The sequence below is a fragment of the Gouania willdenowi genome, chromosome 7 (assembly GCF_900634775.1).
Source record: "Gouania willdenowi chromosome 7, fGouWil2.1, whole genome shotgun sequence".
NCBI lineage: Eukaryota > Metazoa > Chordata > Actinopteri > Blenniiformes > Gobiesocidae > Gouania > Gouania willdenowi.
Genome location: NC_041050.1, coordinates 4,446,544 through 4,473,946, shown reverse-complemented (window position 1 = coordinate 4,473,946; position 27,403 = coordinate 4,446,544). Strand labels below are relative to the sequence as shown.

At 37.9% G+C, this 27,403-nt stretch overlaps 1 protein-coding gene across 1 annotated transcript in view; it reads right to left on the bottom strand.

Moving 5' to 3' along the window:
• LOC114467675 (membrane-associated guanylate kinase, WW and PDZ domain-containing protein 3-like) overlaps positions 1 to 27,403 on the bottom strand; it is a 174,046-nt gene that overhangs the window by 19,466 nt on the left and 127,177 nt on the right. The window contains exons 4-9 of the mRNA XM_028454139.1: positions 19,249 to 19,455; positions 15,990 to 16,152; positions 13,550 to 13,629; positions 12,091 to 12,148; positions 6,264 to 6,370; positions 2,955 to 3,152 (exon numbers count right to left, since the gene is read on the bottom strand). Of these exons, the coding sequence (XP_028309940.1) occupies positions 2,955 to 3,152; positions 6,264 to 6,370; positions 12,091 to 12,148; positions 13,550 to 13,629; positions 15,990 to 16,152; positions 19,249 to 19,455 (813 nt within the window). The remainder of the gene's footprint in view (positions 1 to 2,954; positions 3,153 to 6,263; positions 6,371 to 12,090; positions 12,149 to 13,549; positions 13,630 to 15,989; positions 16,153 to 19,248; positions 19,456 to 27,403) is intronic.

Below are 27,403 nucleotides of genomic sequence, written 5' to 3'. Positions count from 1 at the left end.
CATGAATAAATAAACAAATACATAATAATAATAATAATAATAATAAGTGAAGACAAAATGTAAGTAACAGGCTTTGTTAGGTGAAACAAAATGCTATTTTCCCTTTCAGCCTTTCACAATAAGAGTCCTTTTTCAGATTTATCTGAAAAACTTTTAACAAATAATTAATTTTAACTCCCGTTTCTTTCATCAACAAAGATTGAATTCAGGCCCGTATGAGAAGAAGATGATGATGAAGCTCAAGAGGAAGAAGATGATGTTGAAGTTGAAGTTAAAAGAAAAATAATTCAGTCCATTTAAATACATTAACATTTGTTTAGTTAAACAAAACTCTATTTTCCCTTTTAGCCTTTCACAATAAGATAATTTAGCTCATAATCATATCTACAACAGAGTCTCCAGGAATAACGTGAATACTGCTTGTAAAAAGAGAGTGAAGACATCAAAAAGAAAATAATTTATTGCAATATTACTGTTAATTCCTTTACATAATGAATTGATTTAATATACAACATAATCAATCAATTGTACCAATAAACAGTAAATTCTTATACCTTATAAATCATTGATTAAATTACAATAAATAATAAATAATTGTTATAGAAATGTATATTAGCAGTGTAAATGTATAACGAAAGTTTAATACAGTATATATTTATATTTGTACTGTATATATTTTTTATACTTACATAAAAAAACAACCAATAACTAAATGATTAGATAAACAACATACAATAGTAATATAAAAAACAGTAATTAATGGGTATGTAATTCCACTTACTAATTAATTATCAACAGATACCAGTTATGGAGGTACCATATTACAGCTATAGATTTACGTCCAAGATTTACATTGTATTGTATATGATAAGTAAAAACAATCAATAAGTATTGGATGTATGGATGAAACTAGACAAGACCTGTATTTGCAAGGCAAGTGTGTATTTGGCATTTGAAAATTGAAGAAATTGGCCAAAATAACAACCTGTATCTGAATTTGTTAGTTTGTTATTTTTACTAATTAAATTGAAAGTAATAATGCGAGAAAAACAGAAGACTGACCTTGACACATGAAAAAAAAATGTTGTTCAATGGTACCAGTCTGAGCACTGTATCTCAATGTGTGGCCAAGTTTTGGCTGAACTTCATCATCCTGAAAGCTTTGAGGTCACACTTTGTTCACTTTTCTGAGGAGTTCTTGACCTTAAATATGACCTTAAGTGATGGTCAAGGTCACACATTGAAAGGAAATGTTGTTCAATGGTACCAGTAGCCAAGTTGTAGGGAAAAAAGTATATATATATATATTTTGTGATGTCATGCACTTTGACCCCTACCAATCTTTTTACTGGTAGGTCATACAGCTTCGGTCCAATGAAATAAAATAGTCCACTTGAGATGAGCTTTTCATAAATGTAATCATCAAACTTGTACAATCAATATTTGTAGAGATATGGAAAAGTCTGTTTTTTTTTTACACTTGACGTTGACGTTGACCTTTTGACAGACAGGCTCCACCTACAAACTACAACACTGCTTAAGTTAATGGGAGAAATCTGAAGGCTGCTATCGTTTCAGCAGATCAACTGAAAGCAACAGAACATATACTTGTTTGCTTCATACATTTTACTCGTACAAAAAGCGTCTCCTTGTCGACGGCCTTGCTGCGACACAGGTGGAAATCTAACCGTAACCAGCAGAAACGCTGACTCGTTAATGAGATAAAAGCCCAGAGGAGGGTCCAACACACCCACACAATCAATGCTCACACTGCACAGGTTTTACTCCTGCATTAAGCTCAGAGGGATGCAAGGTTTAGGTTTCTACTGAATGTAAATGCTGCATACCAACAATTAACTGACATACAGTATTTAAAAAAAAAAAAATCTATTGCAGTCAACAATTAACTCCATTACTGGCATTATCTTTCACTGAGGGGAATTTAAATTAATTATCCCGTCGAACGTTCAACTCTCAGCTGTTGCTACAGTTAGTTGGACTTGTAATCTAAAAGCACTTCATCAAAATTTGCATGATTTTACAGTAACAACAAAGATATTAGAAACAAAAAACATACTGTCATAAGCAATCATTGTTATCATGTAACTACCTGAGATAATCTTTGATGTTTATTTTATATTATAAATAAGATATATAAGTCAGCAAAATGATGGTCCATTGTTCTATGAATCTGTGATAACCACATTTATTTATTCATCTTAATAATATCCACTGTTATACAGGAAGTTTATTATTATTTGCACCATAGTATATAATCATCTTAAAGATGTAATAACTTGTTTTAATCATTAATAAAATGGATTAAAAGTGAACAAAAATGGTGGAAAAGGTGGTGAAATGGTTAAAAATGTCAATATTGGATCAATTAGTTCAAACTGGCAAATAATGGGCATGACAAATGTGAATGAGCATGTCTAATTGACAAAGAACTTAGCATGAAATATGGTGAAAAGAGGCAAAAAGTGACAATAATTGGTCAACATAAGCAATATTGGGTGGAAAAGAAATGTGCAGAAAAGGTGTTTAAATTTGATGGAGAAGTGGCAGAAATGGGAGGAATGTTGCAAACATGCATTAAAATGAGCAAAAATATGGCATAAAAAAGTTATTTAAATAGGTTAAAATATGGCTAGTTTGTTGTAGTTGCAGAAAAAGGGTAAAAATAAACAAAAAAGGGCTCAAATCAGAAAATATTCTTAGTCCTGACCCCAAGGTTGAGAACCCCTGACTTAATGGGCTGTAGTTTTTTGACTTGAACAGAAGGCTTCTGATTATTCACATGATTTGTCAAAGGGTTTCATGCACACAGCGGTAAATATAAGGAATTCTCCTCTCCAGTGGTTTGTCAATGGTCCAACATTGCAAGAAAAAGAGATGACAATAGGTTCAAATGTGGCAAATTTGGTGTAGTTGCAGAAGGAGGGGGCACTCACCTGAGGCTATCTTCTTGTCGTGAGCGGCCGGTCCATCTGGAAGGACGTTTTTGACCTGGAGGAACTCGTCGGGTCGGTCTCCTCCAATGATGGTGAACCCAAAGCCCTGGGTGCTTTTTCTAAGAGCCGTTTGAAGGAGGGTGCCCTGCAACTGAGCCGGGTCTCTGGTGAAACGCCGTGGCCTCCGAGCAGCCTTCTCTGTAGGAGGGGAAACAGGAGCAAAGCATAAATAACATGGACACGTGTGACACAAGGGGGATGACCATCTGAGAATGACTGATAATGAATATTAATCAACAAAATCAAAAGAAAGGTTTAAAAATGATCAAACCCAACATATAAAGTATATTATGTTATATCAACTAGTAATGATGTTTTAGCTAATTTATGTTTTTGAAGAAGAAGTTTTAAAACCCAATGCTAATATTCTACCCAAGACACTTAAAGGTCACAGTATTCTTGACGCAGAGATTGATTATGTTACTCAACATGTACAAATGTGATGGAGAAGCTGCTACGCTTCCTTCATAAATTACCATCTGTCGCCATCATAACAACATCCACTGAGTGACGGCATGTCTGACAGCGCCGTCGCTAGCTGCTCATAATCAAATGTACACTCGGGGAAGTTCTCATTAAAATTCCCATAAAGAAAAGTTTGCTTACAAGGCCTGTAAACATTCATTTATTACAACCAAAAAACAGCCTTTCACTGCGCTGATAGATTCCTCCTGACATTTTACAGGTAACATTTTTGGTGTCATTTCCTTCAATGGCACCAAATGGAGGCAACTTTATGACAAACAGGGAAGTAATGATAATAAACAGTGTGGGTGAGAAAAACAGAGCAGGATGAGAGTGACGGGCAGAGGTGTAAAAAGTACATGACGAAAATAACTAAGCAAAAGTACAAACATAATAACTGAAAAGGTCTTTGTTAACAGTTTTATGCCCCGATTAGAAAATCATTTGAGTAAAAGTCTTTAAACAGTTACAAAAGTATCAAAATCACGTGTAAAAGTAAAGCATAAAAAGCAGCAAAACAGCCGTAAATGTTTTCCCCTAAAATGAAAAAGATGTGTTATGATAAAACAAAACAAAAAAACACCTGAGCATACATGAACAGTTGACATTGGCGATATAGAGCAACTCATTAGCTTTCAGAAATTGGTGGAATTTCTGAAAGCGGACGCATGGTTGCCTAACTGATCTCCACCTACCCCGGGCATCCCATTCCCGCCATGACCTCCAATCCACGCGCGAACTGGAAGTTGTTCTTTTCCTGCTCTCGGACATTTCCATTACAAATTAATTATTCATGATTTAACTTGTAACGCGGTGGCAAAAATAAAAGTAACGGAGTAAAAGTATATATTTTTAACTTCAAAAAAATGCCTTGATTATGGGTGGGGCTTCTGGAGCAGTTAAGACACGCCCAGTCTATACTATAAAATCTCCAATGAACAATCTATGCTATGCTAACTCGCTACTCATTGCTCTATATACCTCTCTATTCACTCTTCTTTCAGTCCAACCTACTCACCACAGACTGTAGAGCCCACAGGTGCTAGTTTTTATAAAAGGGGCGGGGCTAACAGTGCCTGTTTGTGGCGCAAGATGGTCCCAAAACATCACATGATCTTGTTCTAATTTTAAATACTTTGACTAAAATGTTGAGAGTTGGACCAGGATCAATCAACAGCACTACTTTATACGCAAATACATTTGTAGTCAGCAGAATGGTTTGGGGTTTAGTTATTCTTGAAGTGTTGAAACAAAGAACATTTACTTCATTGCTTTACACTTCTGGTGACAGGAGATAAAGAGGCAAAGAACTGAGCTGGTCCTTCTCTGTGCATGCAGCAGGATTCTTCTCACACTGATAAATGCAGGATAATCAATCTCATTAGTGAGAACGCATGCCTGGACACGCAGAGGTACAACAAGGTGTGATATTCACCGTTTCCCTGATGATAGCTCTGACAGCTACAGTGATAGCATTGTAAAAGCAGAACACGTTGATCAGGGTGAGATGATGGGGGGGGGGCTACATACCACAGCTATGTTTACATGCTCCTGATGAGGCTGTCTGTTTGTCTCAGGGGGTGAAATGATGGAATGACACAGGATTGTCAGCTCTGTAATTATGGCTGTGCACAGCACTGTGGGGGGACAGGGTGGGCAAAACCAGCCTCACCAGTGTCCACACACTCAGACCGACGGCCATTAATTCTCATTAACAAGGGAGGGCAAGGTACAACGTGTGTGTGTGTGTGTGTGTGTGTGTGCAGCAGAGAGAGGCAGACGGCTACGTTCAGAGGACGTCTGCCACCCAGAGGCTACTGTGAATACTAATGTGAGTACACTTACAGCATTATTAGGGAACACTTTACTTGAAGCTTTATACATAAGGCTGACATTACGCTGTTATTATCTGTCATTAGCACGAATAAGGTGTCATGAAGGCTGTCATTAAGGGTGGTTCGCTAAATTATGACACCTTTGGAGCTATGTTGACTTTTGTTGGGGTTAGGGTTTAGGGCAGAGATAGGTAACTTCTATCAGAACAGGGCCACAAAAATGTGATTGTCTGATCTGAGGGCCACATTATCAACATTCAGGTTAGCATTAGAATAAATCTGGTCATTAACACAGGAAAAAACAAAAAGTTTCCTCTTTGTAGTCCTTTTGTGTGGGTTTTCTGGGTGTTTTTAAGTTTTTAGACATTTTGTAGGTTTTTTAATTTATTTTGTCTATTTTCTTGTCAATAAGGCACATTTTTGTGTGTTTATCGAGTGTGTTTTTGTCATAGTTTTGTGTTATTGTTGTCATTTTGTGCAATTTCGTTGGCATTTTGTGTCTTTGACATCCTTTTGTATATGTTGTTGTGTTGTGTTTAAGTGGTTGTTTAGTGTGTCTTTGTTGACATTTTGCGTACTTTTGTTCACATTTAGTGCATTTTGCTGTTGTTTTCTGTGTTTCTGGAGTTTTGTGTGTTATGTTGGGCTTCATATAACTTCCAACTTCATGAATTATAATTTTGTTTTGGTGGCCGCACAAAATTAGACCGAGGGCCGCATGTGCCCCCAGTTGCCTATGTCTGGTTTAGGGTAACAAAGAAGGGTTAAGGTTCCAAAAATATTTAATCAATTAAAAAAAAAAAAAAAAATAACTACCAAAGGAGAGAGAAAAAAAAACTGTATTATTCAAAATTATAATAAATTAAAAATCAATATATAATTTGTAGGAAAAATGAACACACATAAAGCTAAGGTGTTAAAAAAAAGAAAAGAAAGTAGGCATGGTTACCTGTGGGCGTGGCTGCTTGAGGTGATGCTGCAGTGGGCGTGTCCATGGTGACCTTCTTCTTTGCTTCCAGCACTGGATTCTCAAACTGGGTCTTCTGGTTGATGTGGCTGCAAAGTTGAGAACAACATTAGGAGAATGAAAATCTCTGTTCACGTCCCATTAAAAAAGTGGAAAACTTCAAGTTTTAGTTCTTGTTTAGACAAAGTGAGCATCAACTGATAGTACTGTTATAAATGTAGCTTTCTTCCTCCCGCGGTGATGATTTTTGGCCTCAGAGAACTCAGCGTGTGCACACTGTTGTTGATGTTGTTTCTTGGGTCGTCATGCAAATCAGTGATTTGACTGTGACATCATCAGACATGCTGGGCACACAGCAGCTGCTCAACATGTGGGAAAGCCACAAAGTTCAGTCTGAGCCAAAAAATGCTACATGTCGACAAAGCACATCATTAAAGAAAGAGTTAATTTACTCTACTGAAAAATATAGACACAACGGCCCTCATTTATCAACCAACGTGTGATTCATGACGCAGGACGCCTCCTCATGATTGTGAGTTATGTTATTATTATTATTATTCCGTATCCTCAAACTACTCCTACAATTTTCAACCAATTTCAACAAATAAGGTGATGCTAATGCTATTGTTAGGCTAGTCCAATTGCTAGGCTAAGTAAAGCTAGGTTAATGCTAATGCTAAGCTAATGCTAGCTATGCTATTTTTAATGCTAGCTAATACTAGCTAATGCTAATGCTAGTTAACGCTAATGCTAGTTAACACTAATGCTAGTTAACACTAATGCTAGTTAATGCTAATGCTAGCTAATGCTAAAACACGTGCAAATTTGAGATCATATTTGATCGTACGACAGGACTAACGTGTGATTAATGAAACATTTGTATCTGACTAATCCCAGCGTACAAAGTATCGGTCGTTGATGAAAATCGGCAATCGGTAATAATTTAATCATTTAAATGTTCTGTGGAAGAGAATCAGTTACTGAGCAGGTGAAGTCTGCCCCCCTGTGTGCGCTGAGAACAACGTCACAACAGAGTTCCTGGAAAGACACACGGATATGACGTTTATACCGACCTCAGCTGTACGCCCTCTTGAGGCAATAAATATCACAGTAAAATAAATGAACAAAACCCTTAAAAAACATTAAAAATTACTAAATGTACCACGTCTGTGTTTATTTTACCTTCAGTCAATTTCACCTAAAATTTATCAAATTACTGATTACTACAGCACATTCGTCAAAGTTTAGGAAACCATATACATTTAAAAGCATGAATGAGGTCCTATTTACTCTGTACAGCCCCCAGTGATGTGCTGTACACAGGAAATAGGACCTCATTCTTCAAGACAGAGCATAGTAGTGCGTCCCGTCTGTGTGTGTGTGTGCGCGCGAGTGCACTGGGTAAACAACACTCGGTAGCAGAATTTACCAGTGGGGTTATACAGTTTTCCATGAAAACCAAAAAAGTGGTATCAGTAATAAAGTAGGCTTTAAAAAAAAATCATTTTATTAGGTTTAATTTGTTTTAATAATCCGTTTAAATCTGTTCTGAATGAATGTCTGCTTATGCTTAAATGACAGCTGAGGCTTGTTTAAAATTTTATTTTCATTCTCAGTCAAATTTTGCTGCTGCACCACAAACAGATCTAAACAGATCAGATTATCGTACACAAGGTCAGACCTGATGTGAGATCTGATCTTAGTGTGTGATCATGTCACAATGGATAAATACCGAAGTTTGCGTGAAGTGGTCGAATAAGGGCTAATGTGTTTTCGGGTGGCATGTATTTTCAAAAATTCATTTCTCGGTTCAAAATTGACTGATCTTGATTAAATTTGACTTGGTTATGTTGGGTTTACTCCACAATTATCACACCAACTTTCATCTCGATCAGATCTGAAGTGCACATTTTATTGTGATTAAAAAAAAAAATGTCTATGCATACATTTTTACCTACTGTATGACTGTTATTGGGAATATTGATTTATTCCAAACCACTAAAGTGTGCTTATATCTGTTCAGTAACAGGAGCTCACTACAAGGCTGTGCACGTGCATACGTAGGAATTCATTTTGGTTTGAAGTTCATATTTGCATTTTTGAAACAATACGTGTTGAGTGTGTTCAGCATTTATTCACACCTGCTGAAAAAGATCTGCATACTCTTAGAAATATTGATCAGATCAAACAAAAGCCTTCATGATATCAAAGAGAATGTTAGAAGTAACTAAAGTGAGTGAGCAATGAACCCTTCAGACTCATTCAAATGGAGGGAAACGTGTTTGATGTTAAATAGCTTCTTTATCTCCCTCAGATGTGACCACAGTCTGTTGTGTTTGGACAGAAATCACTCCTCTACCTCGTGTTTCTTAGTTTTTATCCAAACAGAACTGACATTTATTATCTATGAAAGCTGAATCCCACTAAACATCCGACGTCCACGGACCTCCAGATCACGTTTATAACGCGTCGGTCGGTCTGGACCAAACCTGGACGTCTATATAACGTCCAAAATAACTCGGCATCTGAACGTCATGACCACGACCTCATCTGGACCTTGATGTGACGTTCAACGTTTGAAGCGATTTCACTTCTCATATGAAATTTAAAGAAATAATTAATGTTGAGCTCCCATTCAGCAAGTCAACGTTGAAACAACGTTGAGAAGACGTCTTTTTCAGACGTCGTCGGGTCAGGTTAATTTAACAAACACACATATAACCAAATCGTCAAAATTACAAATAAACTATACTATATATATACTGTATATATATACAAAATTACAATACCCCCCAAATGAATGGTATTGTATGATCTTACAGTGCAAAACAGTTATTAAAATGTATTTTAATGCTGCATTTTGTCATAGCATAGGTAAGGAAGTGCGCTTGAAAGCGTAAGGTCAGGGGATCGAACCCACCATGGGCCACCTTTCTTATTCTGTCTTTTTGGGATGTCTAGAAAACGTCAAACGTTCACTCTGCACCCGCCAGAGATGCCTTCTCAACGTCAGGCCATCAAGTCATTCCAACGTTGTTTCAATGTCGGTCTGCACAGTGGGATTACCATGCTTTAATGGTGTAATGGAAGCATATGTGGTTTTTGTGGGGGCATTTCCCCCCAGTGGTCAAAAGTTTTAATTCCAGTTTTTCCAAATTCATTCTAAGAAATACAATTCCTAATATAAAATATATTTCAAGTGCCATAAAACACAGTGATATATATATGAATTAATTTGCAGTTCTTTTAAAAATACATTTTTTTTTGGTGCTCGAGTCATGTGACTTGTTTCTTTTTCTTTTGCGCAACTCTTCTTCACAATGTCAATGGTGAAGCAACACTGCGCCCAGCAGTTCATGTATGGTACTGCAACAAAAATGAAGACATGGCATCGCTTTAAAGGTGAGGAGTGCTGGTTTGTTTATGTCGCCATTTTTTCCAAAGTTTGACAAAATAATTGACTGGGTTTGCTGTAACAGTTGTGTCTTAGAATGGTTTATATGGTTAAAAACAGAAGATTCTAAACTTTCAGACGGTATATGATACTTGTGATATGCTACTTTATTTGAGCAGCATTTAATCTCTTGAGGGCGTGGATAAGTGAGAACATGCATTTTGACCTGTGTTCAGGACGGTGGAAGTCAACATTATCAATTATGTTACTAATCATTTTTGCATTTTTGTATATGTTACACACATTGTGGTTGGCGCAAATCTTGAGATGGTCTATATATTTAATTCCATTTTTGCTTTTGCCCCCCATGCCTATGAATGGCAGTATTTTAAGGGCAGTTTATTCCCAGTCACGCCAGTGTTATATAATGGTTGAATGATAGAGTAAAGAACAGGCAAATCTGCATGATGAGCATTAGCGAGCATGAATCCCTGTCACGTAGCACCTTGAGAATACAGAACACATCCATGCTGTTGAATCAGCCGCATTTTTAAACATTGACTGTGTGTGTGTGTGTGTGTGTGTGTGTGTATCATCTGTGTATGAGTCATGCACAGAGATCTCCTCCCTCCCCATGAGGCCTGAGGAGAGAGACACTCATCTTTCTTTCATTTCCTCTTCTACTATCTCTCTCTCTCTCTCTCTCTCTCTCTCTCTCTCTCTCTCTGTCACTGTCACATCCTCGCATTTTGGAAAATTTGTCCAACCAAAAAAATTGAAATACATGCAGCCTCTCGATGACCCTCTTTCATAAACAACCCCCCCACCCTTTTGTTGACAATAATGGGGGTAAAATGAAACATTGTGCTCTTGTTTACAGAGGACTCTCACCCTTGTTTCCCTCTCAGGGAACCCCACACCTTCATTGTCTGCCGTCATCACCGTATTTTCCAGTTCTCACGTATGCACACAAAGCTGGACCCAGTCATGCTCATGCTGCTGCCATAATGACAGCTTTCAGGACTGTGGGAAATGGGCCACTGGTCCATGGTTGAGAAGTACGCAGAGTTGCTTAATATTCCCATATTCTTTATGTTACTAGTGAAAAACTAATAAACAACAAATGATTAAAGGACACAGAGCCAAGCTACACTGACCTCATGTTGAGGATTTTCAATACCCGCGAGTGGTGAAATAACCCAGTTTGTGTCTTTTTTTTTGGATCTTTTTGTATATTCTGAGAGTAAGTGGAGCTGTATTACTATACCAAATTTCAGATTCCTATATGATCCTGAGATATTGGAGGCTGAAAATGGAAGAAAAATAAGGAGGCACAATAATCTACACATACCCATCTAACTGAATTGGCCATAGAACAATTGGTTAAAATTTCTAAATTTTTTGAGACCGAATTGTGTCAGCCATTTGTTGAAATGACATGGAATGAACTCAATGACAAAGCTGAGTTCCTGACCTGATGCGAGGAGTATGAAATGTACTTAAAAAGAATAAATGTAGGCCACATGTGTCAAACTCAAGGCCGGGGGGCAAATCTGGCCATATAGAGCATCTGATTTTGCCTGCAGGGGAAAGTGAATATGACAGAGAAAACATGAATCATTGTGTAAATTACCAAATACATTCAATCTGAAATTTTTCAAAAATCCTGCAATTTTTTTCAAAATATTCCACAAAATCTCCCCAAATTAAATAAAAAATTTGGTCAAAAAATAAACTAATCAAAGGATATTTAAGTATCTGTCACTTATTGCTTAGATAATGTTGATGTCTTCTATACTTTGTCTAATTATTATTAACTGGAAGTGCAAACCAGGGCACATTAATGTTGAAATTGTTGGTTTTCCAAAAACCTGCAGCCCATTTGTGTTTGAACTGGTATGTATTTGGCCCCTGAACTAAAATACGTTTGACACCCCTGATGTAGGCTATGAGAAAAAAGTAAAGCGCTTTCATAAGATGTGGCTTGTGAAATCCAAAGTCATGCACTCAGCTGAAAGCATGACAGCCGTCATTAAAAGGAATTATTCACAGTTAACGGAAAAACACAAGAAGAAGAAGAAGAAAGCTGAGGAGGATTAACAATCTAAACATAAAAGTAAGGTGTTTGTTTTGATTTTGACTGGATGTAGGTGAAATGCAGAGCTGTACTGGTAGCTAGCTCAGCTAGCTTTTAGTTTTTGTGTGTGCTTCATGATTAGTGGCTAAAGTAAAATCAACAGCATCTTGCATCAGGCTCTCACAAAGCTAGAAACAGCTCTGGGTACACCCTGGACCAGATGACAGTAATAATGAAACATCCATCTTCAAAACCTGTGATTCTTTTGCAAATCTACTTTAAGGTTTGGTTGCCCTCCAAAGGGGAAAAACTTCCTGGGAAAGCAAACATGTACTCACTCTACGAAGTAGGTCCCGTACTGCGGGTCTTCAATCTTCTCCCAGCCATATGGCAACTCTAGCAGGGGGACAGAAAGGTCAAAGTTGAATCACTTAATCTGCTGCTGAGGCACTGCATGGACAGTCACTTAATGCAGTGGTTCTCAACCTTTTCAGCCCGCAACCTCCAAAATAAAGGTTCCAGAGAGTGGGGACCCCCACTGTACCTGAAGGTGGTTGAACACAAACATGAATATTGAAGAACAGTCATGTGGAGATAGGGCCATCTTTAAGGGGAATAAAGGGGAGAGATTTTTGGGGTCCATCCATAAAGTCAGTAAAATGATGGTCCATTGTTCTATGAATCTGTGATAAACACATTTATTTATTTATCTGAATATTATCCACTGTTATTCAGGTATGTTAATATTATTTTTTGTTATTATTGAAAATGTTAATCCTTGTTTTAATCAGAAATAAAATGGGTTAAAGGGGACCAAAAATGGTGCAAAAGGTGGTGAAATGGGATTTTTAAAAATCACAGAAATTGGTTAAAAGTCGAAAATTATAGTGGCCAAAAAAATGGACAGAAAAAGTGGTAAAATGGATAAAAAGTGTCAATATTGGCATAAAAGTGGCAGAAATGGGGGGAGGGCGGGTTGAGCTGAAGTAATTTAAAAAGCAGGAACAATCAGTTTAAACTGGCAAATAATGGGCATTACAAATCTTGAATGTGGTTATTTGGCAAAAACAAGCATGACATATGGTGAAGAGGTTAAAAGAGAAAAGTCAACATATGCAACATTAAGTGGAAAAGTGGTGGAAAGGGTTTTTTAAGTGCCAAAATGTCTTGAAAGTGGAAAAAATTTTCAGAAAAAGGCATTGAAATTTGATGGAGAAGTGGCAGGATTGGGAGTAATGGAGCAAAAATGCATTAAAAGGTGCCAAAATAAGGCAAGAAAAAGTGATAAAAATAGGTTAAAATGTGTCAAGTTTGGTGTAGTTGCAGAAAAAGGGTAAAAATAATCAAAAATGAGCTGAAATCAGAAAATATTCTTAGTCCTGACCCCGAGATTGAGAAGCCCTGACTTAATGGGCTGCAGTTTTTTTTACTTGAACAGAAAGCTTCTGATTATTCACATTATTTGTCACGACTTCTCCTCTCCAGTGGTTTGTCAATGGACCAACATTGCAAGCTTTTACTGCTGTGTGCCGAACACAGAGTGGATTTTTAGGCGAGGGGGGGCCATTGAAAAAAGGCCTTTACAGAGACGCTGCACTGATGAGCTCTCTGCGTGTGTCCTCAAAGCCATTAGGACAGTCATCAGCTGTTCAATTCCCGTCTGTTAGCCAGCGCCCCCTTCAGAGAGGCAGGGATGCAGCCCGTGCACCCGCTGTTCGGTGCAGCGCAGGGAGGGTGGGGGGCGGTATTCGAGAAAAGCAGCAACGTTTCATCAGAGAAGTTTGAGCCTTGTCTCACCTCCTTCATCGCACTTTTCTGGAGGTTTGGCTCTCTTGGCGAGGCGCGGGTCCAGCCAGGTCGTGGTCTTACTGTTGTGACTGAAATACAAAGAAGAAGGCGGAGCTTTACCAACAGAAGATACATCAACGCTGCCTTTAAGTCCGTAACACTAGCTCTGCCAAACAGATGTTTAACAAAACTAATGTTCTGAGATGTAATTGCTAAAATCGAGAAGCTTTTACTGCATTTAAAAGCATGCATGACACAGCCCAAAGGGATTCAACGGGCGCCCTAAGAAGAAAAGGAATGAGCAGTTGCAGAGATCATAAAGAGCAGAGCTGAAGGAGCAGGTCAGGGCCGTTGGGATCTATTTACCCTGTTGTTTCCCTCACTGACAGAATGAGCTATCGATTTAGCAGCGAGCGGCCTAATCTGACTCTTTCAGAGGCTAAAAATTGACTGGCTGCCACACTAACAGGCCAGGTAAACAATAGAGGCCTGCTTCTTTCAGCTCCGGCCAACAAACCTGAAGGAAAACACGAGGGAATAAAAAAACAACTGAGTCTGTTACAACCTTAGCCGACAAATGGCTTCCATTTAATCATCAAGGCGTCAGAAGGACTGAATCCAGATGTAAATCACAGCTTTAAACGATGCTAGTGGTAAATTACAGAATTCTGAAGTTTGAAATGCACAGCCGTCATTTCACATCATGATCAGTCATGTTTGTTGGTGCGTATGAAAGAAGCACTCAGACGAAACAAGCTAGAAACAGTGAAGTCGACACATACCTCCCTTACTAAATTGGCCATAACTGAAAAAGTATTAATCCAATCAAATTTACAGTGTGTTTATTGAATAATCAGGGAACAATTGGTAAAAATTTCAGATATTTATGAGACTGAAGTGCGTAGGATGTCCTGGAAATTTGTTGAATGACCCAATAAGATTATTTTATGACTAAGATTTAATTATATTAAAATCTACATTTACCACCTCAGTGTCTTTAAAGAGTTTTGATGGCTTCTTACACCATTGTTGGCCCCGCCCTCTCCTATGAAAACTAGCACCTATCGGCGCTACATCCTGTGGTGAGTAGGTTTGATTGAGAGAATTGTGAACAGAGAGGTATAGTGAGTATTGAGTAGCTAGTTAGCATAGTATAGATTGTTCTTTAGATATTTTATAGTATGGACTGGGTGTGTCTTAACTGCTCCGGGAGCCCTGCCCACAATCAAGGTATTTTTTTAAATTTCCAGCCTAGACGCACATCAACCAAAACCTTAGGGTTTAGTTACTCTTTAACATTACCAAAGTCACAACATAATTCCATTGAATAATACGTTAAGGTTTCATGTCAGGAAAGCAAAGTACATTTCCTGAAAAGCAGTTGTCTGAATAAATGAAACCTGAACATATTAAGTAATAACAGTCCAAGCCAGTAGGTGGCAGTAGCTATAGGACAACAGGGCTATACTGGGCTGCTCCTGGACTTCTTTAATGTTTAAAAATCCTTTTTTGAATTATTGACGTGCCAATCACATTTGAACCGCTAACCTTTGTGCAATCAGACCTTCATACTGAAAGTTTCTTTTGCTGGGATCCTTCCTGTCCCTAAAAAGCAACGGTTGCCTCAAAGGAACTAATGATATTTCCACTGGATGCGTAATGACTCCATAACGTCAATGCTACGTAATCCGCTGTCCGTCATTCCCCACCGCCTTTGTTTATGATGCTTATTTGTTGTAGCGAGGACTCAGGAGATCTCACTAATTCAAGCGTAATCGTGCAATATAGCGAGTTGTAGTCAGTACAAAGAGAACAACAAAGCCATACAAACAGTTCATTATGTCCTTTAAGAGCAGAAAACAATCCATTTGGTCCTGCCCTGTAGATATTCAGACTTTGTTGTGATTCAACAATGGATGAAGGTGTAGCCCCGCCTAGCGCATGAATAAAGCTGGAGATAGGCACCAGCAGACCCCCAAGTGGGTTGGAAAATGAATGGAAATACGAGCCGCCTTGAACGAGGATTATTTTATTTTGAAATTAAACCAGATGTTTTATTCTGTCTGTGCACTGCTTCCTGTCCCACACAAGCTCATCTTTGTTAAATTTATGCTTCGTTGCTCCAGTGTCCGGAAAAAAAGGAAGGTCTGCCTATCTGTTGCGGAGTTAGTTACCGCATGCCGAAATTAACAAATTGACTTTAATGGAAACGTATCAGCACCGTTGCTGTTACGCAGCAGATACGCAGCAGTTATCATTCAGCGTAAATTGGGGCTTAGCCTCTGATGAACTACTTAACAGAATGATATTGAAGGCCTCCTGAACAAATGGAACAAAGACTATTGAACAGGAGTTTTTGTTCTAATTGGCGCTGATAGATGATTGTCAATAAATTGAGGGTAAAAAGGACCGCGATGTTGACAAAAGTTGCAGTAGAAAGGCTACTTACTCTATGAAATAGACCATGCCGGTTTCTGTGTAAGCCATCTCCCAGTTTTTAGGCAAAGGCTCCTGACTTTCGTCCTGCGGGTTCCACATGTGCAGGTTCATGGCCCCCGCGGACTGGTTGTAGCTGGGGACCGTCCTCCTCCATTCCGCCTTGTCCTTGTGCTCTGCAGGCCAGGATGGAGACAGGGACGCGGGCATGGAGACAGAAAGAGGGATGGGTTGGGTGTAGGGGTACGGGAGGTGATAGAAGGAGAAGGAGACAGGAGGTGAGACTGTGGCGCCACAGGAGCTCCTGTGGGCTCCTTGCATTTCTGCTGTTTTTCCCCCCACAGCTCCTGGTGCTGCTGCTGCGGCTGATCCTCACTACTCTGTGTGGACGGTTGCATCCACAGGAGAGTAAAGGGGTAGAGAGAGGGAGAGAGAGAGAGAGTACACAGAAAGAGGATGGAAGCACAGCAATTGCCATAGGATTTGCATGTCAGGAGGAATGTACTGGGAACTGCCTCGCGGGCACAGGCAGAGCTGACCAATGCAGCAACATCACCACTATTAGTATCACACTCTGTGTGTGTGTGTGTGTGTGTGTGTGTGTGTGTGTGTTGGCCCAATCCTAATGTGCATATTCCTTTATGAACAAGGCCTGTGTTTGCAGGTTGTGTATTACACATAATCATGACACTTGACATGAAATTAGCATGTTTCATATCCAGCATGGGTCATTCCATGTATTTTCAACAAATGGCACACACATTTAAGTCCAAAAAAATTCAGATTTTTTTTTGATTGGATAAATACTTTTCAAGATATGGACAATTTAGTGCGGTGTGTGTCGATTTTTCTTCAATATTCAGCTTCCAATATCTCAGGAAGTACATCACATAGGAAACTGTAATGTGGTACAGCAATACAGCTCCATCTACTCTATCAGAATATATAAAAAAATCTGATATACATCCTATCTGGTGGACATGCCAGACTCTCAAAATTGGATAAAAGTTTGTCTGGGTTTGGATCTGGAACAGACCAGCAGTAAACCACTTAGCATATGTCTCAGCTCCCTGTAATTTAATCAGCTTTGAGCTATGAACATAGACTGTTCACATCACTAATAATTAGTCACATGTATGCATATATGGTGACAGTCTCTTGAGTTATAAAAAAATCCTTTTTTTTTTTTTTTTTACTATTTTCTTTATGCAACTTCTTCATTTTTATTTTGGACCCCAAACTTTTAGGTTATTGCACCACTCGCTAATATTTAAAATCCTTTACATGAGACCATTGTAGCTTGCCTCTGTGTCTTATAATCCTTTATTGTTTAATAGGTTTTCACTAGTAACATAAAACATGAGAAACTTGTTAATATTTAATAATATGTTTTGAAAAATAAATGTTTTTCTGATACAGTGGTTTTTACATATTTTTGTGTTTTATTATTTATACGTTTATACTGGCACTACATATCCATTATCCTGATATATTGGAAGCTCAAAGTAGAAGAAAAATAAGGACACACAAAAATTAACACATACTCCCACTCACTAAATTGGCCAAAAAGTATTGATCTAATCAAACTAAAAATGTACAGTGTGCCTATTGAATAATCAATTGGTAAAACAGAAGTGCATCCAATGCCCTGAAAATTTGTTGAAATGACATGAAATGACCGCTATATATTTTGGAGATATTATCTCCACGTAAAAATCAACTAATATATATAGAACTGTCTATACTTGACACGGAAAATCTCAATTCATATCTATTTATTTGCATAATGCTGTGGAAAAAAAAACGTTTGGACCAATGGCCTTGTGAAAGCTCACTGTGTGTGTTTTTGTCACGTCAACTTCTATAAAATAAAAGGGTTGTCGTCTTCAAAAGACGCCTGGAGGTTGTTCCCGTTACAGCCTTTTTCTCACCACCACAACTTTTTAGTCCTTTGGACGAAGTGAAAACAACCTGGTTTTAAATATAAACCTAAGGAGGAAAATTCAAACCCTAGACATTTTTTTTTCAGTAACTTTTTTTGTATTTTTGTAGATTAGTAGTTTTTTTTTTAAATTACACAAAATGTGAATCACAATGTAAATCACAAAGTTTGTTTCCCAATTCAAAAAATAAATAAATAAGTACATTTCTCTCCTCATAGTTACATTCAGTACATTCCAAACTCTCCTCAAGCTCCTCAAAAATGAAGCTGTGCATCATGATCCCGACAATTTGGAATGACATCCATCGATCTACAAAGAGAATTCTCCCTCTGGCTGAGATCCCAAGTGCCAGTCAAAGTCATGTCAAACCAAGGCTTTTTTATTTTGGTTTCAGATGTAAAATTGATTCTCAAAAACCTTTAATAATTTATTTTTGAAGGATTCTTGTTGTCTTCATGTTAAGTTTCAAGGAAGTATTTTGTTCTTGAGGATTAACATATGTTCTGAAAACAACAACAAGATAGTTTGAGAGATCTCAAGAAACACAAACTCTTTGTTCACTAGAGTAGGTTTTTTTGTTTTTTAAGATTAGGACTTTAAACTTTAAAGATCAATAATCAAAGATCATTTGCTTGGAAAAAGATGTGAAAGGTTGATAAGTAAACACTCTTATTGACATTTTAGGGTGCTGTAGAGTCCTGTAGATGAATATATAGACGTGTTTTCATTCTTACTGTGATTTCTTGTGTTTGCCCCAAAAACTTTGACAAAGTGACTTCCAAACACATTTCTGATGTTTTCACTGAAAGTTGTAGCAAAACCATGACAGATGTTGATTTTCGGGCTTAAATGAAAATATCCGAATCCAGCCAAATTTAAAAGTTCCCGAGGAATACCGGGAACAAACTTTGGATGTGAGCACCAAAATAAACATCCACCATTGTTTCACCTGCAAGATAAGAGTGAAACAGCAGAATTGTGATGGGAAGTTCATGCCCTGTTTTGCGCAGTCGCCGGTTCTTACTGACCACCCACAATGCCATGCACTCTATGTCATCATTGATACTTCCTGTGTTTGATCCACTCAGAGAGCGTTTGTGTTATGGCGCTCCTAATCGCTCTAGTCTTAGATTGGAAACGCTCCAAGACCGACAGAAACAATCGCTCTAGAATTCTCCTGTTTCATCAGCTCTAGACTTCATTTGCGTGTTCACACCGACCAAACGAGGAGGACTATCAGAGCTAATACTGAGAGAGTTGTGTTGGATAAAATAATGTATTCCTTCTTCAGACGACGATTAAAAAATAAACCACAAATTATTCACTCACCTGCCAGTCCGTTGACCATGGGCGGGCGCTCCTCCTCCTCTTCCTCCTCGGGCGCCGCGCTGTCCTTCCTGTCCATTTTACTGACGGACGTTGTGCGTTTACGCTGGCCTTCTGTTCCAAAGTCTTCATCGAAAAGAACCTGGTCCACCAAGTCGGGCTGAACGGGGCTGGGCTCTGCAGGGGGCTTCGGGGTCCCGTAATAGTTACCTGGAGGGAGGAGCCAATGCAAGAGAGCATTCAATGCTTTATTCTGTTGTTTTGAAGGAGGATGAGACATTTTAGTTCCTGCACTCCTGCCATTGGTTGAATAAGAGGAATAAAATTAGCTTTTTTCTTTGCAGCCCAGCACCAAAATGGAGAAATTGAAGAAAATCTGAAAATCTGTTTCAGGGAACTGAAATAAATGTATATTAGACCAAATTTCAGATATTCATTCTTATTACATGAATAACTAGAATATTTGCATTTCCCGAAGAAAATGCAAGTAAGGATGCAGGTGCTGGTCCGTGTCACACTGCATTAGATTATCATTAGCTTAGTGTTAGCATAAATTAATATAAGCATTAACTAGCATTAAATTTAGCGAGCATTAAAATTAGTTAGCATTAACATTTGCAAGGATTAGCATTAGCACTAACCTAGCATTAGCCTAGGCCCTAATAATAATAATAGCCTAGAATTAGTAGTAGCATTAGCATTGACCCAGCATTACCATTAACCTAGCAATAGCCTAACAATAGCATTAACATTAGCCTTGCAATAACAATAATAACAACCTAGCGAAAGCATTGGCCTAATAATAACATTAACCTAGTATTAGCATTCGGCTAGCTATAGCATTAGCCTAGCAATAGCATTAACCTAGCATGAACATTAGTCTAGCATTAGAATTAACCTAGCATTAGCACTAACTTAACACTAGCCATGCAATAGCATTAACCTAGAAGTGCCCCCTGCATCCTCACTATTAAAGGTATTAAATATTAAATGTTATTATCTTCTGTTGGATTAACCTAAAGAACGCTTGATCATTGTCAGGATATCTTTGTTCTGTCTCATATCTACTGTACGTAGTCCCAGGTAATGTACTCTGAAGCTTACAGACACAGCATCATAAAATAACTCAACATTGGCTTCCTTCAGGCTTTGCATTTAACTTTAAACGTAGAGAGACAAGGACAACAAAAGCAGTTTATCAAAGCCAGCTCAAGGCATGAAAAACATCACGGAATATGTTCGCGTTTCACTCTTTCATCACCAAACAGTTTAGCAACAAAAGACCAAAGTCCTCCAAGGTTTTAGTTTAGTTTAGTTTTCCATTTGATGCATCACTGTAATTACTTTTTGACCTGCGTATAATATGAACAGTGACTTTAGGGGGATAACATTTAATAACAATCTCATGAACGAAGAAATATGTTGGTAAACAGGTTTAGTAAAATAATTATGTTTTTAATATCATGAAGCCATTAACAAGGTCGTAAAATTCAGGCAAAAGGAAACTTATGGAAGAAGAATTCTATTAAGCACTAGAGAGATTTTTTTAATTATTGGATTATTGAATTGTATAGAGCAGGAGTTTTTAACCTTGGGGTCGCCAGATGCATTGATGCTTATTTTTACCCTTTTTCAGCATCTACAGCAAACTTAATCATTTTTTCTTGCCATGTTTTTGCTTTTAGAAAAAATACATTTTAGCTACATTACACCAATTTCTGTTCTTTTTTAATCAAACTTTAATGACTTTTCTGCACATTTTTTCCACTTTCAGGACATTTTTGGCACTTTCCACCACTTTTCCCATCTAATGTTTTTCCAATTTCACCACATTCATGATTTTTCGTTCACATTATTTGCCAGTTTAAACTAATTGTTGCTACTTTTTAAATTACATTACCCCCCTTCCCCCATTTCTGCCACTTTTAAGCCAATATTGACACTTTGAACCTAGGGCTGGGCGATATATCGAATATACTCGATATATCGCAGCTTGTAGTCTGTGCGGTGTTGAAAATGACCATACCGTTAAACTCGCGGACTTTTTTTTTTTTTTTTTTTTGATTTTTTATTTTTTATTTTTTTTTTTTGAAATGTCATTTTAATGACAACATGCACAAAAGGGCACTATTTGTTTTAAAATATTGTAGTGGCATTATGTACAAAAAGTGCACTTTAATTTTGTGTTTTGAAATGCCATGTGAGTTGCATCCTGCACTAATGTCTTGTTTTGAAATGTCTCTGTGACAATTTTGCACAGAACGTGCACTTTCTGTTGACAATTTTATGTTTGAGCCACTCACTGTTTAATAAATACAGTTATGTCAACTTTGACTTAGTTGTGATATCCCCTTTTTTGCATGAAAGTTTAAAATTGGCATATATTAATGCAGTATGATCAAGAATGTTTTAATGTAGACATATAGAATCATCATACTGGTGTGATTTTGTGCATCAAAGTGTTAATTCAAGGGTAATGCAAAATATCGAGATATATATCGTGTATCGTGACATGGCCTAAAAATATCGCGGTATTTATAAAAGGCCATATCGCCCAGCCCTAATTGAACCCTTTTTACCACTTTTTCTGTCCATTTTTGGCCATTCTAATTTGCAACTTTTAACCAATTTCTGTGGTTTTAGATTATATGCATCACATCAGCCTGATACCTGCAGTCAGCTCCTCCTCCTACCAACAAAATAAAAAAAAAAAATAAAGAAAAAAATCCTAAAGAAAAAGAAAAAAAAAACAAGACTGAAATAAATAAATGAAAGCATAAAAAAGAAAAACAATGACAAAATAATAATAACAATAATAATAATAATAATAATAATTCTGATATATGTTTTTCCTCCAAGTATCTCTGATTTTCTTTTCTTCATCCTCTTTTGTTGCTTTGCACAACATTAAAAAAGACATTCTGATTTCATAATTTCCTCAAAACATAATATTTTATCTTTACTTATTGATGGCATTAGACGAGCTTAGACTAAAGATATGAACCAGCGTACGGAAACATTTTTATCAAGCACTAGAGAGAGAATTTTCTTGTCTTCTGTCTCTTACAGTATGTATCTATTTATTTTTCTGTTATGGGATACACGCAAAATTAACTTTAAAATAATAATAAAACTAAGGACAAAAAAAACAAGACCAAAATTATAAAAACAAAAATAAAAGGGTACAAAAAAGACAAAAATAATATAACAAAAAAAATTAGGAAATAAAATTAGGACAAAAAATTGTTTTACAATTCTGACTTAAAATGAATAATTATGATATGTTTTTTCCTCCTCGCGGCTCAGATTTTCTTCTGTTGATTTGTACAACACTAAAAGATTACCAGACATTCTGGTTTCATAATTTCCTCATAACATTATATATTATTTTTACTTTTTAATGCCATTAGACAAACCAAAGCCTCTAAAGCCTGTTTGAATGAAACCACGCTTGCATTTCTTTACACCAGAGCAAAAATCCTGGACGTCTGAGAGTTTTTCACAAACTCGATTACACCTTTGAGTCCATCAGCGTGTCATGTTGACGCCAAAGGCATGAACAGTTCCACTCAATAGGCAGGACTCACTGCTCTGCCTTTTTCTCAACTAGTGTGAGTCGAGACTTGACCCACTTTACTGCTCAGTACCTTCCCTCCTGGCACCGGGCGAGAGGAACTGAACCGAGTTAAAAAAGCGACTCCATGAAAGCAGACGAGGTAAATAGAAGAAGGTGGAAAATGCACGACACAGATTGATTCTCTGCTTGTTTTGGAGAAACCCAGTCGTCATGTGTTTGTGTGGGATTGTTTAGAGGGTTAAAGGCTGAACACACGTAACAGTTAACCTGAATATTAAAGAGACGCAGTGACTGAGGTGTGCCTGCAGGCAAGAAATGAGAGGAGGAGCATGAGCTGCATAAAGCTGACTTCTTAAGTTGTGAGAATGATCCATAGTGTTGACATAGTTTCTGTCATTCATTTATCGTCTGAGTTGTTTGTTCCTCCTCAGGATTGTTAATTATTATTATTATTATTATTATTATTATTATTAATAATATTCTGTCTTTAGTACAATCGTCTCAGGTAACTTGTCATCCACTTTTACTCCCATTTTTAATAAACCAGTAGAGTCCCAGTGAGATTCAGGTAGAGCTGGGTGATATGGACCAAAATTCATATCTCAATATTTTTTTCTCAAAATGGCGATATACGTAATAAATCACAATAATTTTAATTCATTTATTAACAAACAGCTGCACAATATGTATCACTTTGTTCTGTTTGTCCTCAAAGGGACAGCACGTGTGAGTGAGTTCTGTAGTGTGGCTTGTTTAGAGGAAGGTCTGGATTAGGACGCACTCAGAAATCCATCAAACTGTGCTTTTTATGCTGTTCTTAGAAGTAGTGAAAGCAGCGACTCCTTAAACAATTATTTTAAAACAAAACAAGCTAAAAAAACTTATATTGATATAGGCGATAATGTCATTTTCTATATCACCAAAATAGAAAACTTGATTTATCTTGAATCTCGATGTATTGCCCAGCACTAGATTCCATTTTTGTTTCTATAAAGTTCTGCATTCACACGGCAAATGATGTTTCTTTAACAACTCAGCTATATTTACTCTCCACTCGTTCTGCATCCAACTATAAACATGACAAGCAGCTTCATGTGACGCTACGTAAAGGTTTACTGCTGTGACACACACAACTTGTAGAGCTACTCTCTACATGTGACACACACAGCTATGCAAGGAGCCGTTTATGCATTTCTTTTAACATAATTTATTTATGCACCAGAGGACAGTATCCATTCACCTCCTCAGCAAACATTTGTGTGTTTTTCTCACACTAATCCAAACACATCACCTCACAGTTCATTCACAGCACAGCATCAGAGCCGAGTCCAACCAGAGTTCATGTTAAAAAAAATAAAAATAAAACCCGACCCCAGGTTTAAATCTTTAAAGTTCTAAGTAAGAGTGCAGCACTGCCACCACTGGTTTTAACAATACTCCAGTGTGTAGAATATTTAGGACAATCCTGCTGCGTGGAGTATTTGGAAGTTTTATTTTCAAGATTAATTCTACTTTTTACACACATTTTTTAGCAAGGTAGCTCTAGCACCCACTTATTTCATTGCATCTTTATGTTATTTTACAATTTTTTCACCAAAAACAATATTTTATTGTTTTGTTTATTTTTTGTGTGACAATTTCAGCAAATAGCAATCTCACATTCCTATTTTTCTAAGTAAATACAGTCTGTCTAGATATAAACATTTTTTTTAATGTGATTTTTAACATTATGTCAAAATCAAAGTTGGAAAAACAAGGCGGGATACAAATTAGCATTCATTACGGAATCCCTTCAACCATGTAAGAGGATAAACAAACGCCGCTCGTTGGGAATTGACGAGTAAACGCTGCTTCATGAGCGATAAAGACAAACTAAATGAATTGAAGTGTGATTAACCCTGAGTGTGATGTTGAGCATACATCCCACTCCAGTCAGGTAATTACCTTATTCCTGTTTTAAATTATAAACCAACAATACATAAAAACCATTAAAGGCCGCTTAATGAGTCCAATTAGAAGTGGTAATTTACTCTTCACAATGGCTGTGTAATCCCACACCCATACACGTAGCTTCAGCTAAGCACCCATTAGCAGGAAGCTGGGAGAAGGTGGCTGCATTATGTCACTGATGGATGAATCTATGGATGGATGGATTTATAGTTGGTTGGATGGATGGACGGATGGATCTATGAATGAATGGATGGATGGGTGGATGGATCTATGAATGGATGGATGGATAGATGGATTTATAGTTGGATGGATGGATGGATGGATTTATGGATGATCTATGAATGGATGAATGGATAGATGGATCTATAGTTGGATGGATGGATGGATGGATCTATGGATGAATGGATGGATGAATGGATGGATGGATCTATAGTTGGTTGTATGGATGGATGGATGGATGGATCTATGAATGAATGGATGGATGATGGATGGATGGATGGAGTTGTACACCAGCTGCACTGATGAGCCTCTGGTTTTTAAAAAGAGAACAGCAATTCTTGAGAAATGTGTCTCCATTCCATGTAAACGTTAAAGCTGCTATCCAGAGTTTCTGAGAGAACATCTCCATGTCACGCCCTCAACAGCTCTATTTCTTCCCCTGCCTCTGCCAATCTACCAGAAGCTACGCCTCTACGTTTCTGCACGCGCATTGCAAAACAAAAAGTCGCATAACCTCCGCAGTGGAGGGATTGACATCCACAACATCCAAAAATGTTGTGGATGTGAAGGAGTGTTTTCCTCTGTTCCTCCCCCTCTAATAGGAGTCGTGACACTTGCTGACAAGACTCTTGTACAGCATTTACCGCAGCTCAGGCTAGTTGGAGCTCGGTAGTCATTTTAGTGTTTTGTTTACCTCCACTAGCTCGTGCTTGTGATGTCATCTGTTTGCAACGAGAACCGCAGTTTGCCGTTTATACTGTTTACACGGTGGCACCTGGTTTTCCACTCTGGAAGGTGGTCTGGGATTCTTGCATTTTTTTACCTCATGAAAACCCCGGCGCCGTCTAAACAATACAAAAATCTGGGAAAATATTTTGCTGTTTTCACCTGTGAGCGTTCTCGTGTAAACAGGGTTTAAGGCATCCATGAATCCATAATCACACAGGAAGTTGCAGCCCTTGGAATAAGGTGGATAGGGCAACTTTATATCAACCCAAATCTCCCCTGCAGTTGGCATCCATCCGTCCATTCATCTTCTGACCCACTTGATCTTTTTTCAGTGTCGCAGGGGTCTGCTGGTGTCTCCAGCTCTCATTTGGTGTTAGGCCGGGGTACACCCTGGACAGGGTGCCAGTCCATCGCAGACATTTAATATCAATTACATAATTTCACATATTGAAATGTTTATTAGGGTCATGGCCTCTCGTGTTGTTCTCCGCATTATCCTCTTCATTATTCCTATGGGCGTGCTGGCCCCGTGTTCTCCAACATTTTAGCTGCATGACTCCCTACAGTTGGTGCTGAGAAGAGGGGTTCACTCCTGTATCATCCATTGTACCGTTAGGCATCTAACGTATAAGTGTTGTTACATTTCTGTCCATAAACACGCTTGGTTTTATAAAACCGTAAGTTGTCCACCTCTGTCACCATTTTCAAGCCAGGTCATAACAAATTGGGGGCTTGTCCGGTATGTTCTCCCCATGCTTGCATGTTCTCCAGATACTCCGGTTTTCTCCTCCATCCTAAAACATGACTTTTTGCCTAATGAAGAATAACGTTACCCCATACCTTGAAGTATTGACGAGCCAATCGCATCAGCAACCAAGTACAATATGATCAATGGCGTTTGCAGCTAATGACATTTTAAATGCACGTACTGTATGTTTGTAATTGGATGCCAAAGGTGCAACTATGAAACAACAATAGGTCCTTGTCAAGGTCAGCATTGATGTCAATTCTGCAACATTCAGAGGATATTGATCTTAACGTCTCATTACAAGCTTCAATGTGCATCAGAAGGGAAAACAAACTGGTTCCCAAAGCTCCACAGTACAAATAGAACTCATAATATATGAGAGTATAATGAATCTCATACCAACACCCATGTAAAAAAAACATTGATCTAATCCTCGAATCGCTCTGCTGCGTCTGAAAGCAGGGGGTGGGACTTTGCACGATTAGGATAAAATTATGAACTTTTTTATTAAAGCTGCTTTTTGTTTTCGGATGAGAGGACAGAAACTTCAAATGAAAACCCAGAAAAGTTCTGCTGCTTTGATGTGAAACGTCTAAAGTTTCTTGTCAGCAATGAACAGAAATCTTCTTTGCTAGCCTGACTCGTGGCTTATTTAGTGGAATGTAGTGGTTTTTAAACCCGTTTACGGCTTCCTGGTTGTTTCTAGTGGACGTGACTGAGTGGTAGTGTGGAGAGTTGTTCTGCTCTGTTCTCAACCTTGGGGTCAGGACCCAATTTGGGGTTAGAAGACACTGGGAAAGGGGTCACCAGATGCCTTCAAAAAATGAAAAATTATAACAATTTGAGATCATTTTTAAACAACTTTTTTATGGTATATTTTTGCTCCTTTTAATGCATTTTTGCAACATTACTCCCATTTCTGCCACTTCTCCATC